Source organism: Phoenix dactylifera, unplaced genomic scaffold (assembly GCF_009389715.1).
Source record: "Phoenix dactylifera cultivar Barhee BC4 unplaced genomic scaffold, palm_55x_up_171113_PBpolish2nd_filt_p 000846F, whole genome shotgun sequence".
Classification (NCBI taxonomy): Eukaryota; Viridiplantae; Streptophyta; class Magnoliopsida; order Arecales; family Arecaceae; genus Phoenix; species Phoenix dactylifera.
Genome location: NW_024068210.1, coordinates 82,088 through 101,828, shown reverse-complemented (window position 1 = coordinate 101,828; position 19,741 = coordinate 82,088). Strand labels below are relative to the sequence as shown.

Here is a 19,741-nt window from a genome sequence, read left to right as displayed (position 1 = left end):
AGTTGCTTCTGGGCTTTCCAGACTGAGGCCGAGAGCTCTTCTTGGCGGGATACTTGTGATAATCTGTAGTCCGGCGTTGGGAGGAGTTAGCAGTGGCAACAAGAGTGGCAGTGGAAGTCTCCAGTCGACGAAGATAATTCTCATGACTAAGCAACAAATCATGGAGTTCCTCAAATGTGAGGGAGGTTTCACGAGCACGGATGGGAGCAGCGATATCCCGAAAATCAGGCCCGAGGCCATTTAGAACATGGAGGGTGATATCATTGGCGGAGAGGGGAGTGTCAATGGTAGCTAACTCATCAGCAATGGCTTTCACAGCATGTAAAAATTTAGTCACAGAACGAGAACCACACTGAAGGTGGGTAAGATCCTCTTTCAGCTGCATGACTCTGATGCGAGAACGGTTGGCATAGAGCCGAGTGAGCTTCAACCAGGCTGCATGGGAAGTCTCCGATGTAGCAATCAGAGGAATAACCGCTTCTGAAACGGAAGCCAAAATGGCATGAAGCAGGAGCTTGTCCTGGCGAAACCAAAAGAGAAATGCAGAAGATAGAGATGCTGAAGAGGAGGATGATGCCGCATCTCCCTTTGGCGGACACGGGGTTGAGCCATCGACATAACCCATTAGGTCGTAGCCAATGAGAAGGGAGACAAACTGTGCTTTCCATGAAGGAAAGTTGGACGAGGTTAGCTTCAGAGGGAGTTGGGTGGCTGCATTGATCGAGATCAGTTGGGAAGTAGCGGTGGTGGGGCTGTTAACAACAGCAAGAGTGGCACTTGATGAATCACTAGAAGCCATGAGAGAGGATCGATTTCTTCTCGTCAGAGGAAAGTGAGTGCTCTGATACCATAAAGAATATAAGATCTCGATATGTTTTCATTGATGAACCTTTACATATATAGGTTGTAAGTTTGTTAACCCACAACTGAATATAGTGGAGCATATCAATGAAGATATACTGAAGCTAACAACAGAGAGATTGTCTGGTTATAGTCGCAGGAATATCGGAGAAGATGAAGGATCATCCGTTATTCCTATTACCTTGATTCTGTATAAGTATTCAAGATCTATCCAGTGAATAACCGATGTGGGACTAAGTACACGCTCGCACAGGTCCTCACATACTCCCCCTCAGGGGCGGCTCAATACATTCTGGGGCCTAAGGCGAATCCAATGAACGAGGCCTCTTTTTTTTTAATAATAATTTTTTTAATAAATATAAAATACTTAAAAAAATATATAAAAATAGATAGCTATCAAGTACACTATTTCAACAAAGATACATGAATCTAATAAAGATAGACAAGAAGCCTTTTCAATTTAATATAATTCTTGAATGGAAGCACATAAAAATAATTTCTCTAAATGAAGGGCCATGAAACTGATTAAATAACTGAGATAATGCTCGGCAATACTGTTTACCATGTCAAGCAAGAGCCGAATAGGAAAAGGCCATCCCATGGCACTTCATGGTCAAGGTAAAGAAAAGAATTTGCCCATAAAGGAACCTCTCCAGAAGAGAAAGTAGGGTCATTATGGAAAATTCACTCCATCTAATTAATAAAAGTCTCATCCCACCATCTCCCCTTCAAGTGAGTACCCAAGCAGCAACTGCAACATCACAGCACAGCAGCCATTCAACCCCCTCCCTCCTTTTCTCTCTCTACCACCCAAGAGGGGAGAAGAAACTGAGAGGAGAAAACTAAAAGAATCTCCACCCTCCAAGAAGTCCATCTCCAATCCCCCTATCTTTCTTCCGGATGGCCCAGCTGGATCAGGAGTAATGTGAGGGAAGGAAAACCAAGACCAAAACCAAAAAAGAGAAGGGATGAAAGATAAGAGTGGCTTCAGGCGTCTATCAAGCCAACCAAATCCCTCCTCTCTCTCTCTCTCTCTCTCTCTCCCCCCACCCAAAACAAAACTACTGTCCCCAACTTCCCAAATTGCCCCTCTGCAGGCCAGGAAACTCTCCACCTCCCTTCCATCAAGGGGGAAGACTCGTAGCCAGCTCCTGATCCCGTTTTATATGGGGCCTTTGCTTCCTTTTGGTCAGCCTCCCGGAGGCCTTCCATTGGCCCGGGGCCTTAAGCGACCGCCTCGGTCGCCTAGGGCTCGGGCCGGCCCTGCTCCTCCTGCTCAAGTCTTGATGTTCTCGTCAGGCTAAGAGTTCAAATCTATTTAAATCTAATCACAAACACCACGATCGGCTCGTGGCTAGTCCCAATGGATTCGTGTTGCAGTATCCACTAGTTCACATAAATTATGGGTCGGGTCTGCTCTGAGGATCCGTGTGGGCGTATGTTTAGTCCCACATCAGTTATTTGCTGGGTAGATCTTGGATATTTATATAATATCAAATAAAATAATCCAGTTAGTCATTTTGGGTGAGATCTTGAATTGTTACAGAAACCTTCGGAGAAGAGAAGGTTGGTGATGACGGATGTTTGGTATAATAAGAAGCAAAGGTCCCAAGAGCTCTTAGATCTCCAGAAATTGCCATGGCTTTCCCCTCCCCGAGCTCACTCGACCATCTCCGTCTCTCTCGCCCTTTTGCTTCGAAGAAACCGTTGGCACGCAATAAATGACATCCATCCGGTGTAGTGAAGGGGTATCATTGTAATTAAGACTAAATCTCGGGCTATATGCTTTAATTGAGAGCTTTAATCCTTGTTATTCCTGATCTCTTGGGGGATAAGCGTAGATGAAGGCCGTCTGATCTTGATCAACAGTCTCTTACTGCGGATTATCAAAAATCAATTGCCCCACAAGAAACAACACATGCAGACCATCAGATGGAGATCAGACAGCTCCGGCGAAGTCTCCGCCACGAACCCATCTATTTAGACTTTAGAGCTTCTCAGGGATCCCACAAATATGTCACGTGCAACACACGTGACTTTTTAAACCAATACCCCAGGGCCAGGGCTTAGGAAAACCATCTTCTTCTAGAAGTCGAAAACAAGAACCAGATATGAACCCATCCGACGTGGCCCATCGGCATGTTTCTATTCCAGGGACCCACATTGACTTGTGGCTAAGAATTACGGTTCCGTTTTGCTAGCCGAAGGTAGGGAAAGGAGCAGGAGGGGAAAGAAGGAGCGAGAGACTAATGGGGAGGCTGGGTGCTTGGTCTCAACTCCGGCGCCTAATGGCGACGCCAAGGTCTCCCCTTTCTCCGCCGCACCAATCCCTTCTCCCATCTCCTCCTCTCTCTCCACTTCTCCCTAAGAACAGTTGCCCTCTCTCATCTCTTTTGAGGTTCTTCTCGTCGAATCCAGCCATCTCTGGTGCGTATGAGTGTGGTTTTGTTGGTGGGCATCAGGTTTGTAGCCATATGAGTGCGTTGGAGTCTGGGGACGAGGAGGACGTGGTCAGATACATACCTGTTAAGGCCTACTTCCTCTGTACTAGGTATCCTTTCTCTGTGTTTTCGTTTTATTCTAATTTAATTCATTCAAGTTCATTGCGTTGGATGTTTTCTTGTGTTTTATCGTATGGTTAGTTGATTATAATTTTTCTTCTTTTAAAAAGTTCGAATAGAAAGGACTTGGATTTTATCTTTTCACTTTTGCGGTTGTTTTTTGGATAATTTTTGATTGAGTTGTAGTTGTTTCTGATAACATTGAATAAAATTTCCTAGCTTTATGGTGTATGAAACTGTACAGAAGTTGTTTGGCTTCTTTTCTAGAGCTATTTCTCCCCACATGGCTTCATCTTTTGTTGGGTTTGCTTTTTGAAATTTAAGGCTTCTCAGATTGAATGTTTTGGCAGTATTAATTTGAAGAGCATGCAGACCGACAATGCGTGCAGTGTGATTCCGCCCGCTTCTCGTTCGTCAAATTATGTTGCCCTCCGCTACTCTGATTTCCCTCCAGAAATTACGGTAATCTAGTTTAAGTTAATCTGTTTTATTGGTATCTTGTTTAGCCTCATGATCACTGTGTTTGAGGAAGCCCTTCCTTTGATCAATGGTTTTGTGATATTTGTTAACATATATTGCACAATTTTTTTATGTAGTTATTAGACAAAATCTGGAATAGTTTATGCTGCTTATTTTGGTCACTCTAGAGATCAATGGTGAACTACTGATATTACATACTTCTATGCTATATAGTTTGGAAGAAAATATCATGATTTTGTTCCAGTAGAGTTTCAGAATGCTTGAAATATTGCCTCTGTACATGTTGATTCCCTTAATTTGAAGTGAACATGGGACATGTTATTGTTGCTATTTACAAGAAATATGATCCTTTTTCTATTGGATTGGGGAATAGATCAACCAAGATTAGGGCTGTTAATGAGCCGAGCTGCTCGGGCTTGGCTCGGGCTCGGCTCGGTAAAAGCTCGGCTCGGGCTCGGCTCGTTAGTCAAACGAGCCCGAGCCCGAGCCCAATATGAGGCTCGTTTACACCCGAGCCCGAGCCCGAGCTCGAGCCCGAGCAGCTCACGAGCCCAAACGAGCTCTAGTCTCCCACTGAAAAATCTTATTTCAGCACCATAATTCATAAAAATCTGACCATATAGAGAAAAATAGCTTGTTATCGAGCCCGATTACGAGCCCGAGCTCGGGCTCGTTCTGGAGCTCGTAATTGAAACGAGCTTTACGAGCTCAAGCTCGAGCTTTTGCTTTGCCAAGCAAGCCCGAGCTCGAGCCCAATATAGAGCTCGTTACCGAGCCCGAGCCCGAGCCCGAGCCCGAGCTTCTGTGAAACGAGCCGAGCCGAGCTTTCCCAAGCTCGGGCTCGGCTCGGCTCGTTAACAGCCCTAACCAAGATAGACCATGGGGAATTATATCTGACAGGAAAATCTACATTTTCAGTTTTGGAGCACATTCCAAACCCAGCTAAAGAACAAAAATTTTTTGGTTGTTTTCTCTTGATTCAGTCATTTCAACCAAAAAGGGTCAAAACAAGAGAATTAGTGCTTTTGGAGTTGATAAATTAGACAAAAAAGTAAAAACGTCATCAATGAAAATAAAGGATGGAAGAGATCAAGAAATCTCCCAACAGAATTGTGTTAAATCGGTATGTGATTATCTAGGATACAGCAAATTGATGTATTTTGTTTGATTATCTCCTTATTCTAGATAGGTGGAATTTAACTCAATCTTTCTCTTTGTATTTTCTTTTAATTAGGCTACTAATATATCCACCCAAGAGCTCTCTAGAGCAGCACATCTTCTGCTTTGTTCCAAGCTTTTGTTAGTACCAAAGGACTACTTAGCTTGTCATTGGTGAGGCTAATTTAAGTCTTGCATGTTCTGTTCTAGGGCTATTTATCATTTACCAGATATTTTTGTGATTGCTGGGGCTGATAACGTAAGGAGAGCTCTTTTATTCTTTTTTCCTTCCCTCTGAAGTGTTGTTAGTTGCATGATATATACTTTTGAACATTGAAACCAAGACAACAATGAGTTTTGCTGTCAGTGCAGCTAGAATGGGATATTGTAATCATATGGACAGCTTACATGACACCTTTCATATGGTGTTGTACGGTTTTGAAATTTCAAACCAGGTTAATTTTGTTTGGATGAAATATTGAATGTATTGAAATATGAATTTGAGGATCTATTTCTTTCACTTGAATTATTATAATCTTATCTAATTTATCCTGATAAAATGTATTCATTTGGATGATCTATGCACACATACCCAGGAAAAAAATTCTGAGAGAATTTGAGGCCTGCATATTAGATTATTATCAATGTTATGAAGCACAATGTATAGATGTAAGAATTAGCAGCTTTCTTGTTCTTTTCTTTTTCCTTTTTCCATTGTATAATTTAGTAGCTGTCTTTGTAACATTTGTCTGTCCTTATAACATTTGTTTGATTCTAGGACATCGGAGTCAAGGAGAATGGACATTGCTACCGCTACATGGTTGTATTCCAGTATGGTTCTGCTGTTTTGTTCAACATTGCAGATCATGAAGCTGAACCATTCCTAGATTTAATTCGGAAACATGCTTCTGGTTTGCTCCCAGAGATGAGAAAGGATGGTAATCATTAAACATTTTGAAAGGAAATTGATTGATCTGTCCTTTTTCTTTTCATGACTGTTGTACAGGTTCCTTGACTATCGTGACCTGGATTAATAATTATTTGAGCTGCCTTTTCTGTGTTGTGGAGCTTGTTTGGGCCATGCATATTTGCCGTTGTGCTTCGTAATTTATTTTTTCTTTTCTTATTTTGTATTTTCCTTTTTGGTAAGGTGTAAAAATTCCTAAAACAATGCTTATTTTTAATAGACAATAACATGTGGTGCTTGGGGCTCTCAACAATATGGGAGAAGAATGAAAATAGTAAACATTCGATGAGTTTAAAGTCGGAGATAATGAACACTTACATTAGCTTACTTCCAAATATGTTAATTGATGGCAATTCTAGGAGCATGGAGTTGGCAAGAAATCCATATGTAGGGTTGAAACATTGCACTAAACCAGTTTGGTTGGTAGAAGTCAAGGTATCTTAATTAAGGATGGAGAGGCATGCTTTCAGACCACATAGGAATAGGATAGTTGGTGAAAGTACAGAAACTGAAAAGGCAAATTTAGAGTGCTTGTTAATTTATCAATTCAGCTAGATGAATGAGACTAGGATCATCAAATTATTGAATGGAATGGAATAGTTAAAGACATCAATGAAGAATCTTGGAAGTATACAAAATTGCACGAGCGACCTTTGATTTGAAACTTTATCAAATTGCTTCATTTACAACAGTAGGGTGTCCTTTCAAAGATATTATGTCCTTCAGAATTTTGCAATTGATACATGTTTTTGGTTTTAAAGTTGCTTATACCTTTTCCCTACTCATTTGTTGCTTGTACTTTAGGCTATGCAATGGTCATCTTTTGGTTGATGTAACATTAATCTTCTACACCTAATGGAATGATGTATGTTAATATCTAGATTTACATCTATAAAAATATTTGAAGTACCTAACTGTATAATAAGTTTTTCACTCACCTATCCTGCATTCTTAGATTATGCTGTAGTTGAAAAGCCATTACTTGATACATGGATGAAAGGAGGACTTGACTATATAGTTCTTAAAAGTTTGGATATTGATGGGATACGCATAATTGGAAGTGTACTTGGCCAAAGCATTGCGCTTGATCATTATATACGACAGGTACTCATCAATTACCAAACCCCTTATCGTGTATCCTGCATTTTTTACTGCAAACTTTTGGAGCTTAATGTAATTGGTTCACATAAATTCAATATGCGATATTTTCATCTAAATATATTTTGCTTGAGAGGGAAGAAAGAAAGCTCTGAGTGACAAAAGGTGATAGTAAACATGTCGAGGGTGAGAGATGAACCTTGAGTAAATGCATATCATGATGTTACTTCCTTTTCTTTTCTTTCAATAGGTTGATGATATGGTTGAGGAATTCACAGATATAAATCGTGATATGGAAAAGACTGGAACTTTTACCATGAAAAGGAAGAAGCTATTTCAACTTGTTGGGAAGACAAACTCAAGTCTAGCTGATGTGATTATAAAGCTAGGGCTTTTTGATAGGTAAGTATGCACCATTTTCCAAGGAACTGTGATATAACATTGAAATTCGATATTAAAAAATTGAAATGACTCAACTTCTTGTAGAGAGGAGATACGATAACATAATAATTCCAATACCAAGTTTGACTGGAGTATACCTAACATATATCCACCACTAGAGTGGGTGTCAGCGGCATGGCAGATCTCCAACATAACAACATTAACTCTGTGGCTTGTAGGTGTATGTTACCTATATTTTATGCAAATGTTTACCAAGTCCTATCCAGCTTATTTGAAGTTACATTAATCAGCTTCTTTCTTCATATTTATCTATTGAAGGTTCATTCCAGAACTAAATAGCCTTGTAAAGCCTCTTCAAACAGCTTCATCTCGTATCATTCTGTTTTTCCCTGACGGTCCTTGCATAGCTATTTGGTTATCCAAATGGGATCACTATAGTGATCTTAGATCACTAGTGATCCTTATCCCGGAGTAGTCTAGTCCTCGATGATCTAAGCTTACGAGATATGGTATGCTATATTCCAGTGATTAAAGATCCTTGGTTATCCACAAGTAACCTGTTTGGTATGCCATGGAAATCCAAGATCCTTGACCATATAATTCGAAAGCTACTATTGATATATTCCATATATTTTGCAACTACTAAATAAAATTCTATAAATCATAGGAAATCACACATGAATGGTTAGCAATAGGTCCATACAATTTATGTGTAGAATTGTTTAGACAAACCAGTTATAATTTTGATAGCAAAATTATTAATCCTATAAAAAATATTAATTGTTACTATAGAAATAATTTTTTTATTTATACTTATATTATATTATTATTTTAATGCTAATATTTATTTTGATTGGGAAAATAAGGCAAATAGAAGAATATGTTAGATAATCTCATAATATAAATACAAAGTACAATAATATATTTCAATTATAATTATAAAAATATAATTGAAAAATAATATGATTAGTAATATATTATAATGCAATATATATCATGAATACTATATATTTAATATCAGTATAATATAATATATATATAATATTGATATAATATATTAATGGTATATTGATATATCAATTTTTCTTGCTAGATTGAGAGGCATTTTTGTTCCCAACTTTCAGCCCAAGATCACTACCCTAGGGTCATCTTGGAAACACATTCTCAAAGATGGGTTTAAGATCAATGTATTGGGCAGCGATTTTAGGAGTGGAGATGATTTAGGATCACTGCCACGTAGGATCACTGGGGCACAACCAAACACGGTGATTTTATCGCTTCCACCCACGTCCCCTTTGGTCTCGGGGCCATCACCCCTAACCAACCCCCCTACCCCCCCCCCCCCCCCCCCCCCCCTCCCCTTAGGGTATGGACTTAGGATGTAGTGCTTGTTTGCTTGTATGTATAATATTGGAAAGTAGCACTTGTTTGCAAGCATGATGTAGCCATTGATATAAACTTTTTTTGTCTATTTTTATAGTAATCAACTTTATAAAAAAAATTTTTAAGAAAACAACAACGGCAACATTCCTTATAAATTGGGAGAAATGTTCATAAACAGGAACCATTCCTTGAGAATAAGGTATGTCCAGTTGTGTTTGGGAACTTGAAACTGACAATCAAATGAAAGATCTACTTATGCCTTGGCTACCCTCGTGAAGAACTATCTAAGCAATGATCATAGTATTGCTCAATTTCTTAATTACTTGTTAAAAGTTTTAATCATAATTTTGTTGAATGATTCAAATTGAGCTCTTTATGTTATCACGAGCATTTAAATAGGTATGCTTCAACCAATCTAATATGCTAACACTGTTGTCTTACCCATCACGCTGTTATTGCAATTGCTCCAGTATTATGAAATAGATACTGGTTATCAAATAATCGTCATTCTTTCTTCTTTCTTCTGTGATTAGGTCTGAGATTGCTTGGAAAAATGCAAACTATGCCCAGATTTTGGAGTATCTCCGAGAAGAGTATGAACTGACACAACGCTTTGGAAACCTTGATTTCAAACTGAAATTTGTAGAGGTAATTTTTCCTTCGTTTCTTATCTGTTTCTAGTAATCTTTGTTAGGTTAGCTCCAACCTTCAAAAAAACTTGCCAGCTAGCTGGAGCTTGGCCAAGCTTTGGATACCAAAAAATACATTCTGCTGACCTCTTTACTGTGTTTAGCAAGTCCATCGTTTACTTAACCAGCTAAAAAACTGTATTTGCATCAGTTTGTGGAATAAGCTAATTATTGCGCCTGCTTTTGTCTTTGCAGCACAACATCCATTTTCTTCAAGAAGTCCTTCAGAACAGAAGATCTGATCTCTTGGAATGGGGAGTCATTATATTGTTAACCATCGAGAACATCATTTCGATGTACGAAATCATCAAAGATTCCAACATAGTCCCATCTTGAGATGCACCAGTGACCTACTACCTCAACCATATCCTGGCAATGCCATGGAGTTGGCTCCCCAGTCTTTCCTCCCAAGCCTTCCACCCCAATATTCCTCAGTTTTTGTCGTCTTCGCTCCAAGTATACCTCAATATGCTATACCATTTCTCCTTGTCCCCAATACTCGCAGTTAAAAAAACATTTTACCATATATTTCAGAGAATCCATTCCCTTATGGAGAGTTGGATGTGGACCATTTACCTCCAACATGTCCATTAACCTTGCAATCTTTGAATTTTTTGTAGCTTCTTTGACCCTGTTGGCTCCCCTCTTCAGTCACTCTAATTTTAGAAATTGATTTTTAGTGTCTTAGTTTCAGTAGCACACCTCTAACCCTCCTATATATTGAGCAGTTTCCCTTAAATACAGTACCCTGAAATTCTTAAGAGGGTTCATGTTTAGATAAATTCTTCAGAAATCACTGCACTTAGATTCTTTTTTCTTTTGATTCACCATTGGGTGATTCATCTTCCCAGAGTTTCTGTGAGCAAACAGAAACTCATGGATGAAATTATTATGACATATTGATTCATTTTTTCAGTTGACTGCTGTTGAGCAAGTGTGTACTGTGTTTTTCCCTTCTAAAGTCTTTTGTGGCACACTGTATTCTATTTCGACAGGAGAGAATGAAGACCCATGATGTGTTCCAAATTATTGTTAGACTGCACAATTAATAGTTAAGTATCATCGAGGTCAACCAGTTAATCATGTACTTTTGAGTAAATGATGTTGTGGCCATTGGGCTGTCTGATCCACTGATCTGTTATAACCTAAGAATGTTGTTTTGATGGTGCTAATTGAAGTGATATTAGAAGCAAATCAAGTCCATCAGTTGAGAAATTGTTTCAAAATAAGTGTTCTTCTTGGGAGGTGGTTGATTAAGTATGTTTGTTAAACAGTGCTGGAACAAAAATGGCATGCTGATCGGACGACATGGGTCGCTTCTTGATCGAAAAATGGCTAATAAGGAGGATTTATTGATCACTTGGATGAATGGAGGGACAAAAATAATTTATTTATATTTTTTGGTAGGATAAAACGAATTTATTTAAAATAAAGTCCAAGCACCGTCAAGATGTCTAAATCTTTCCAAGGATAAAGCTAAGGTAAACAATTAATTTAACCATCCCATCCTCCAAATTGCATCCTTATTAACTTTTGATGCTTTGGGGTGCCCATTAAATTTTTGTACAAATTCATGCACAGAAGTGCAAATGCATACAAATCTAGCATGTGTTAGTTTGATTTTTATGAAATTAAGAATTATCTTCTAACAATGAAAACTGCTTGGAAAGTGAAAAACTCATTTTATTGAAAAGTTATTTTTTTTTATAATTTTTTTCGGTTGGGTCCAGATTACATAGATCTGATCCGATCAAAAATTGTGACAATGGATCTGAACCAATCTGACCCGATTTTCTATTGGATTGGGTCTAGAACCCAAATTAGGATCCGAACAAAAAACTAGGTTGGGTTGGGGTTATTTATGACCTGATCTGATCCGACCTATTTGTACTTCTACCAACAATCATAAGAGCTGTTGCCCAAGGCGACAACCCAAGAGGAGGGGTGAATTGGGTTTTCTAAATTTTATGATCTTAAACTTTATTTATAACGAATATGCAATTTGGCTTATGTCAAGGGTATAAGTGCAGTGGAGGCAAAATTAATTAAGCTCTAGTTAAGCACAATTAAATCACTTTTAGAAATTAAGCTAGAGCAACTACACAATATAATAAAGAGAGTAATCAAGAGGCACAAAATGAACACAATACAAACACAAGCATGTATAGTGGTTCGGTGCACCCTAAGGCACCTACGTCCACTCTCCAAGCGTCCCCTTAGGAATTCACTATAACTCATCGGATTACAGTTGGATTGTTTTCCGGGCTCATAATTCAAAAACCCTACAATTGGTTTTACGGGATCACTAATTAAATCTAACCGTTGGTTTTACGGGCTCACTAACAAATCTTACAATGAATAAGAAATCAAAGCTATAAAGCTCCTAAATGAGCAAATAAGACAAATATGCACAAAAGAAAGAGATTAGAAAATAATTATCGCTTTGTAGATTGCTCTTCTCTTCTTCCCAAGGTCGTTTCACTCTTCAATAAATTGGTTGAGCTCTTGAAGCACTTGAATTCTGCTTAACACAATTCTTTTGGGTTTGAACTTGAAGCAATAACTTTAACTCTCTTAGATTTTCTCTTTTTCTTGAATGCACACTTAGATTTCCACCAAGATAACTTCCTTTGATGAATAATGGCTCTTAAATACTTCTCCAACTTCTAAAGATCACTTCCTAGCCATTGGAATGGAGAAACTAGCCGTTTATAGTCGTTGGGAGCTCGAAAAGTACTTCTGCAGAACTAGCCGTTATGCTGTCAGCCGTGCTGGGGTCGATCCGAGCAAATCTGGAGTCGGCTCAAGTTACTGTTCACAGGCTGGGGTCGGCTCCTGCTACAGTGGGGTCGGCTCAAGCTTTTCTGGGGTCGGCTCCTACTACAATGGGGTCGGCTCAAGCTTTTCTAGGATTGGCCCTCTCAGGAATTCCAGAACCTTATTTTTCTGACTTTTCAGGCTGGGGTCGGCTCAACCTTTCTTGGGTCCACTCGTGCTACAGTGGGGTCAACCTGAGCTACAGTGGGGTCGGCTCTCTCAGGAGTTCCAGAGACATATTTTTGATGTCTAAAACTAGGGTCGGCTCATGGTCTCTCGAGGTCGGCTCAAGAATTCTTGGGGTCGACTCCACCTCTATGTCATTTGTGCCATATGTACTAGAATGTGCCAAAATGTGTCAAATCGTGCCAGGGTCGACTCTAACCTTCCTGGGGTTGACTCTAGCCTTGTGCCAAGTGTGCCACTCCGTGCCAATGTGTGCCATATGTATCAAAGTCAACTCCAAATCTCTTTGGGGTCGACTCAACCCATAATTCCCTGCATCTTAAGGTTAGTCTTACATATAGGGTACATAAAATATATTCCAAGTAAATTGGGATGATCAACACAATAAGTTTTTATTCTCTTGATAGTAAAAATTACAGAATTGCCCTTTAAGGTTATCTTAACTTGAAACTTTGTCATAATGAATTTCTAAGTTCTCTCTTGCTCTACTATAAATCTTATCTCGAAATTAACTCTTAAGAGTTCTTTTGACCTTGTATTCATTATGTTTTGTGAATGTATCGAGTATGTATCAAGCGTATCAAGAATGTCATTTCTTTCTTCCTTGAGTGTTTATGTACATACGCATTTGAGTTAATGGCATTAGCACTTCCATATGGCCTCAATGGCTTTGCAAGCATCAAAATAATACTAGGATCCTCAAGAGCAGCCGTTTTAAACCACACCTCTATTTTTTTTCTAATTTTTTTTTTAATTTTTGAATGAAAAGGAGGCTTGGAGCCCACCCAGATTACATAATGAATATGAAATCACAAACAAACCACTCTCTTTCATTCAGTAATTAGAAGATTGAATGGTTACAACCTGACACGTTACACATCTGTGTCATGGCGGCTTTGTAAATCCGTGTTTGAACGCAGAAAGGGAACCGTTACGATTAAATTCATACAATCTTGTGCTCTGGTCAGAGATCCAACAAATAAACGGATCCATCAGTGCAACAAGATTTGCGTCTGTGGACTGCACACAGTTTTGTGCAATGCGTTGTATAGCTGGCACCCAGCCGGGATGGGTTTAGGTCCAGCTTGACAACGTGCCAATTCGCTGATATGTCAATCACCCCGAGGTGGGCCCCCTCTGTCACCGATCATGGCTTCGTCAAAGAAGGCGTCACCATGTGGCATTTTGCTTTCTGACGGGAAAAAATGCTCCCAGTTAGTGTAAGGCTGCCGTACCGCTCCCGTTGCACGCATCCAAACAATTCTCTTGCCGGTAGCCACCGTTCAGCAATAAAATGAGATCCAAACCACATGCGCCGATCACATTTCCTTAATCCTTGCGATTATAAACTGAAAAATCCCAAATCTTGATGCTAATTAAGAAATTATTTTCAGGTATCCCATGAAAATAATGATGATGGGGGGCGAAATAGATCGTCCTACCCACAGCTGAAAGGCCGCCCAGTTTTGGCCGAATAAACGCCAACACCGGCCGATTGAATCCTCGGTCCGACCCAGAATCAGCTCGGCCTCGGATTCCTCCAAAAGCTCCATCGGCCTCGGATTCCGCCAAAAGCTCTATCGGATATTCGCCGACTTCCCCGACCAAGTTCGGGGCGCTTCCAATACTCGCCGACCTACCCCGACGAAGCTCGGGGCGCCCACTTCAGTAGTATGCTCCGACCCTCGAGCTCCGGGCACTTTACCAAGCCCGCCTCGGAAATCGGAGAGCCGAGCTACCCTCAGCACCCGTCTAGCAGACCTCGCCAAATGCATGACACGACCTCTCAATGGGCTCGGCCTCGCCAACAACCGCACCCACGTGCGCGCCCATGCCCTCCTACGTGGCCGTACATTATAATACCACCGCGCCACGCTTCGATAGCTAGCCCTCGATAGTCAAAGGACGGCACCATGACTACTTTGGCCATACCCTGCTGTGACTGTCAACATCTTACCGTTCTTGAGACTGGACAACACCACAAGCCACCAATCAGCCTTAGCTGCGCGCCATTCCGCTCAGAGCCATGCCCCCTCTCATGATGAGGGCGGACAGTGCCTCTGCTACTTAGGCCTCTCCACCGGGACTATAAATAGCCCGGTCAAGTAACTTCTAAGGAACTTTTTGGCTGGACCAAATTTATCCCACTCTAACTTGATCGTTGGAGGGCCCTCATCGGAAACACCAGTGAGGCTTTGTCCAGGTCCGCTGCCGCCGTCACGCAGGAGATGGCCTCCGTCTTCTTCCTCCCATCACCGGCGGCTCCCTCGACTCTTCCGGCGTGGTCATCCTCAGACCAAATTTGAACCACAACATTTCTGGCGCTAGAGGAAGGGTCTGATCCATGACCGCGAGGATAATGAGTCAGGGAGCCTCAAACGCGTCAAGCAGCCGGGAATCAGCGCCCGACTACTCCCTCCAAAGTCCACCCCATGCATCGCATGTATCGGCAGACCAAATTTCTCAGATCCAGCCAGAACAGTTTTATCTGCTCGCCCAGCAAGTCCAAGCTCTGGTCATGGTTATTCAAACCCTTCATCCAGCTAGAGCTTTATCAATCACTGAACTCGACAGAAAAGTCAAGGAAGCGGGGCGACAAATCCAGATGCTTTGGGATTAGGCCGCGGAACTCTGCGAGGAGCGCTATCGATCGAGGAGCATGTCCCTTCGGAGGTCCAAAAGGCATATCTCCCACCGAAGTTTTGAGGAGTACACTCCTCTCACGTCCTCCCAGACCGAGATCCTCATAGAAATTGAGAGTTGCAGCTACCTCCGATCTCCGCCGAAGATGCGACCGTCCAAGTCACGGAAATGTTTGGGTAAATACTGCCGCTTCCATAGGGATCACGGTCATGACACGGAGGATTGTTACCAGCTCCGTGATAAAATTGAAGTGATCGTCTGCCAAGGCCTCCTGAGCCGGTTCGTTGGTGGATTGACCGACAGGGCAGAGCTCGATGGACAGACTTCGGGGCTATCTGACGGGCCCGACGACAGTCGCCCTAGCGTGGGCACTATCAATGCCCCATCTATGCATCTTATGCGTTAACGCCGCCTTGGCCCTAAGGGGACCGGGAAGAGGCCGCACTCTCATCGGCCCGGGGCTGGCGACTCTAGATGTAAATTACTTCTCCAGGAAAGGATCTTAGCCTCTCCAGGTCAGGGCTTTCTTTCTCCAGACTGTGTAAATTAATGAAGTTATCCTCTGAAACTTTCCCAAGGCGTCTTTGAAGCGCCCTAGTGGGCTCGACGTGCTCTAGATGCCTTGGCGGCACGAGTTATATGCTGATAAATCTATAAAGTCGCCCCCTGAGCTCGAGGGCCTCCCAACTGCAGGTTCCATTTATAAAGTCATCCTTCGAGCTCGGCTCGAAATGCCCTGCGACGTCAATGGGGAGCCAAGGAAGAGCATCCCCGTCCGCAGGTCCGATCTGAGTGGGGGGCATCTACAAAGTCATTCTTCGAGCTCGGCTCACGATGCCCTGCGGCATCAACGGAGAGCCGAGGAAGAGCACCCCTATCTGTAGGATTCTACAAGTACGCTTTTGATCTGAGTGGAGGGCATCTGCAAAGTCATCCCTCGAGCTCGGCTCGGAATGCCCTGCGGCGTCAACGGGGAGCTGTTGTCCGATTCCTGTTCACCTAAAAATATGCAAAACAGATCGTTGTTAGAACCGACAAACAAAGTTTCAATTAATTTAACTCTTACCTGTTCTACTCGAAGAATAGTGGTCGTAAGAGGTCGATCCACAGGGAGGCGGTTGGAGTTGCATAAAAATTAAAACATTCATTCGAATTTGAAATCGATTTTTGAATGATAGAAGAAAAATATTTTGTCGGGGATGTTGACTGATTTTCTGGTCTACTAGAGAATCTTCATTATTTTTAAAATAAAGAAAAGACAAGTACTTAGAAATCGAAGAGCATTTATAAATTTCATGAAATATTTAACTATTCAAAGGAAAACTTTGGCATGGATGAAAACAGTGATTAAGAAGATTAAAGCCTGGAACCTAGATTGCATGAGAGAGAATTTCATATATTGCATGAAAAAAAAATTATAAAATATGAAAAACATAAATTAAAATTGCAAATCTAAAGCTCTTAAAATAAAACTCTCCAGTAAAATTGCAACAGAAAGAGTGACAAATAAAACTCTTAATTAAAATTAAAAACAACACTGCTCTTAATTAAAATAAAACAAAAAAAAATAAAAAGAAAAAGAAGAACAACCACGTGCTCTGTTTGAAAACAGAGCACAAACTCAAAACTAAACTCAAAACTCTCTTTTTCTTTTCTTTGACAGAGCTTCCCTCCCGTTGGCCCCCAACCGAGCACCTTCCTCTCCTTCCCCTGTTCTTTAGCTCAACACCCAACCGAGAGCTCTCCTCCCCCTCCTCCGTTCTACTCTTCCTCCTTCTCCTCTTATAGCCGCGGGGTCACTTGAAATTTGGGAAGGAATCACGGGTCATCCAGGATGCTGGGAAGGAGGAGGAAATGATGGGTGGATCGCTCCGGATAACTTCTCTCTTTGGCCACGGATGCGAGATCGCCGGACGCCTGATGCGGAAGGCGCAGATGGCTGGAGACGTGCTGGGGACGCGCGGACGGATGGGATTTTCGCCGCGTGAAGAATGCGGTCGCTGGGATTCCAGGATCACGGAAGAGCTGGGGATGCAGGCGTTGCTGGCACGGATGTGGGATTGCCGGGATCACGGACGGACGTGCGATCGCCTGGGATTTGGGGGAGAATCACGGGTGGATGGAGTGCTGGGCTGCGTTCGAACGGGCGCTTGAACGAAGGCATGGATCCGGGTGAAGAGTTTCGAAGGATCTCCCTTCATTATTTTGTGAAGTGCGGAAGAGGAGCGTTGGGGGCGTTGATCACGGAATGGAACTGGGAGGATGCGGGTGTTGGGAACCCGCCCATGCCGCAGAAAAATTTTAAAAAAAATTCAGATGGCAGCGGAATCGGCATAAGCGGGATCACACGTTCATCTCATGTTGCTCAAAAACCGTTTGTAGATAGATTAGAATTAAAAACTTTTAACTACATGTTGCCCAGATAGACAACCCAAGAGGGGGGGGGTGAATTGGGTTTTAAAACAATTTGGATAATTTAAAACGTTATGGATGATTAATTAAAAACTATGCCAAGTTATTTAATTAATTACTATGTGCTGTGAGCAATATGAAATGAGAAGAGGAAGAGACAATCAATCACAAACACAAGTTTTATAGTGGTTCGGAGCTATCCCTTGCTCCTACGTCCACTCCCCAAGTTTCTCTTGGGAATACACTATAACCCCCTTGGATTACAGCCGGTTGTTTTGCAAGCTCACAACCAAACTTGTTGTTTTACGAGCTAACAACGAACTCGGTCGGTTTTCCCAGGCTCACCGACTAGAACCAACCCCGATTGTTTTCCCGGGCTCACAATCAAACCCTTTCACACGTTGGTTTTAAAACTGGCTCACCAACTAACCTTTTTCCCTTTGATTCAATCCCCCGATTGAACCAAGTAAATACACGTAGTAGAAAGAAAACAGAAAATAAGCTTCTCAAAAGCAGGTATGAAACAATATATTCAAGGATGAGTTTAGAAGCCCTCAAACGCTTTTAAGCTTAAGTAGAGGAATGGCTTCTTGACTCTGGTCTCCTCTTGGATGAGTGATCGACTTGAATGTAGGAGGAGGAAGCTTTGAATGCTGGGGAGAAGTTGGTGGCGCAGTAAATGCTGATCTCCCCTTTTTCTCGTTGAAGAGCACTTGCAAAGCTTGAAGACTTGAATGCTTGGAGTGGAATGTATGTTCTCTATTTTGCTACAGTCTTCTGTGGCTATTTAAGCCAACCCCCACGGAAACTAGCCGTTACTCCACTTTTTCTGGCCGTTCTGCACACTCTGCGCAGCCTGACAATGTGACCGTTGGTGGGTTGGAGTCGACTCGCGCGATCAGGAGTCGACTCGGCTGTAGCGGGAGTCGACTCAAGCTTTTCAGGAGTCGACTCGGCAACTGTTCCAAGTTTGAATTAAAGTTGCCGTCACGACTGGGAGTCGACTCGTCTTGGCCCGGAGTCGACTCGCCAACTTCTGGCGCTGACCTGGCAATTTTGGAGTCGGCTTTTCCTCTGTAGACCGTGGATACAAATTTGAATTTTGCCCTCTCGAGTCGACTCGACTGTCCTGGGAGTCGACTCGAATCTCAGAGCCCGAACTCCCGATTCTCTGTCTTTTGGCTCATCCAGTCTTGGAGTCGACTCGAACTTCCTTGGAGTCGACTCGGCTCTCAGTTTCCGAAAGTTGGTCTTCTGCCTTTTGACGTGAAGCTTGTCTTGGTGTCGACTCGAGCTGTCTGGGAGTCGACTCGAATCTCAGTGGCAGTAACATGGTTTTCTCTGTTGATGGTCGCACAATCTTGGAGTCGACTCGCGTAATGCGGGAGTCGACTCGAATCTCAGAGTCCATAAAACACTCTCTGACTTTTTCTTTGTGCACCGGTGGGAGTCGACTCGCGTTCCACTGGAGTCGACTCGAATCTCAGAGTCCATAAAATACTCTCTGACTCTTTCTTTGTGTACCGCTGGGAGTCGACTCGCGTTCCACTGGAGTCGACTCGAATCTCAGAGTCCATAAAACACTCTCTGACTTTTTCTTTGTGCACCGCTGGGAGTCGACTCGCGTTCCACTGGAGTCGACTCGAATCTCAGATCTGAAAGACTGCTCTTCTATCCTTCTGTCTGTTTTCAGTCGGAGTCGACTCATACTGATTAGGAGTCGACTCGAGCTCGTGCCAGTGACCTTGATACGCTTGGAGTCGACTCGTGAAACTCGGGAGTCGACTCGAGTCTCAGACATTGGTTCAGCAGACTTCTTAACTTATCCAAAATACTGTAAACCATGTCTAGAAACACTTGAGCAGGATTTTCACTGAAACACTCAATTGAATTCATTAGTAATCACACGATATACTCAAATGCTTTGAGCTCATCAAAATCAAACGGGGTTTTAATCAATCACTCCACAATCTCCCCCTTTTTGATGATGACAAAACTTTGAGTATACGTAAAATGAATTGCTCAATAAATAATGAAATAAAATTCACAAGTGAATTCAAATGTCTGAAAATTTAATTTATCCA

The 19,741-nt window shown here is 41.9% G+C and overlaps 1 protein-coding gene across 3 annotated transcripts; it reads left to right on the top strand.

The window, feature by feature from the left end:
- The first annotated feature begins 3,067 nt into the window (after positions 1-3,067).
- LOC103698205 lies at positions 3,068-10,679 on the top strand. Of its 3 annotated transcripts, XM_026801530.2 has the most exons (8): positions 3,068-3,412; positions 3,773-3,884; positions 5,657-5,729; positions 5,839-5,998; positions 6,983-7,131; positions 7,376-7,527; positions 9,444-9,558; positions 9,795-10,679. In XM_026801530.2, the coding sequence occupies exons 2-8, from the start codon at positions 3,844-3,846 to the stop codon at positions 9,933-9,935; spliced, it is 831 nt and encodes a 276-aa protein (XP_026657331.1). In that variant the 5' UTR covers positions 3,068-3,412; positions 3,773-3,843; the 3' UTR covers positions 9,936-10,679. The 3 variants fall into 3 exon arrangements, with proteins under 3 accessions (XP_026657331.1, XP_008778416.1, XP_008778417.1); XM_008780194.3 differs by lacking the exon at positions 5,657-5,729; XM_008780195.3 differs by lacking the exon at positions 5,657-5,729 and having other exon boundaries at positions 3,756-3,884.
- The last annotated feature ends 9,062 nt before the right edge of the window (positions 10,680-19,741 follow it).

Excerpts from the sequence above, each read along its gene's own strand:
- LOC103698205 (XM_008780194.3), top strand. The coding sequence starts at position 3,111 with ATGGGGAGGCTGGGTGCTTGGTCTCAACTCCGGCGCCTAATGGCGACG. Across the intron at positions 5,999-6,982 it reads CCCAGAGATGAGAAAGGATG|ATTATGCTGTAGTTGAAAAG; the intron begins GTAATCATTAAA and ends CTGCATTCTTAG. Across the intron at positions 7,132-7,375 it reads TTGATCATTATATACGACAG|GTTGATGATATGGTTGAGGA; the intron begins GTACTCATCAAT and ends TTCTTTCAATAG.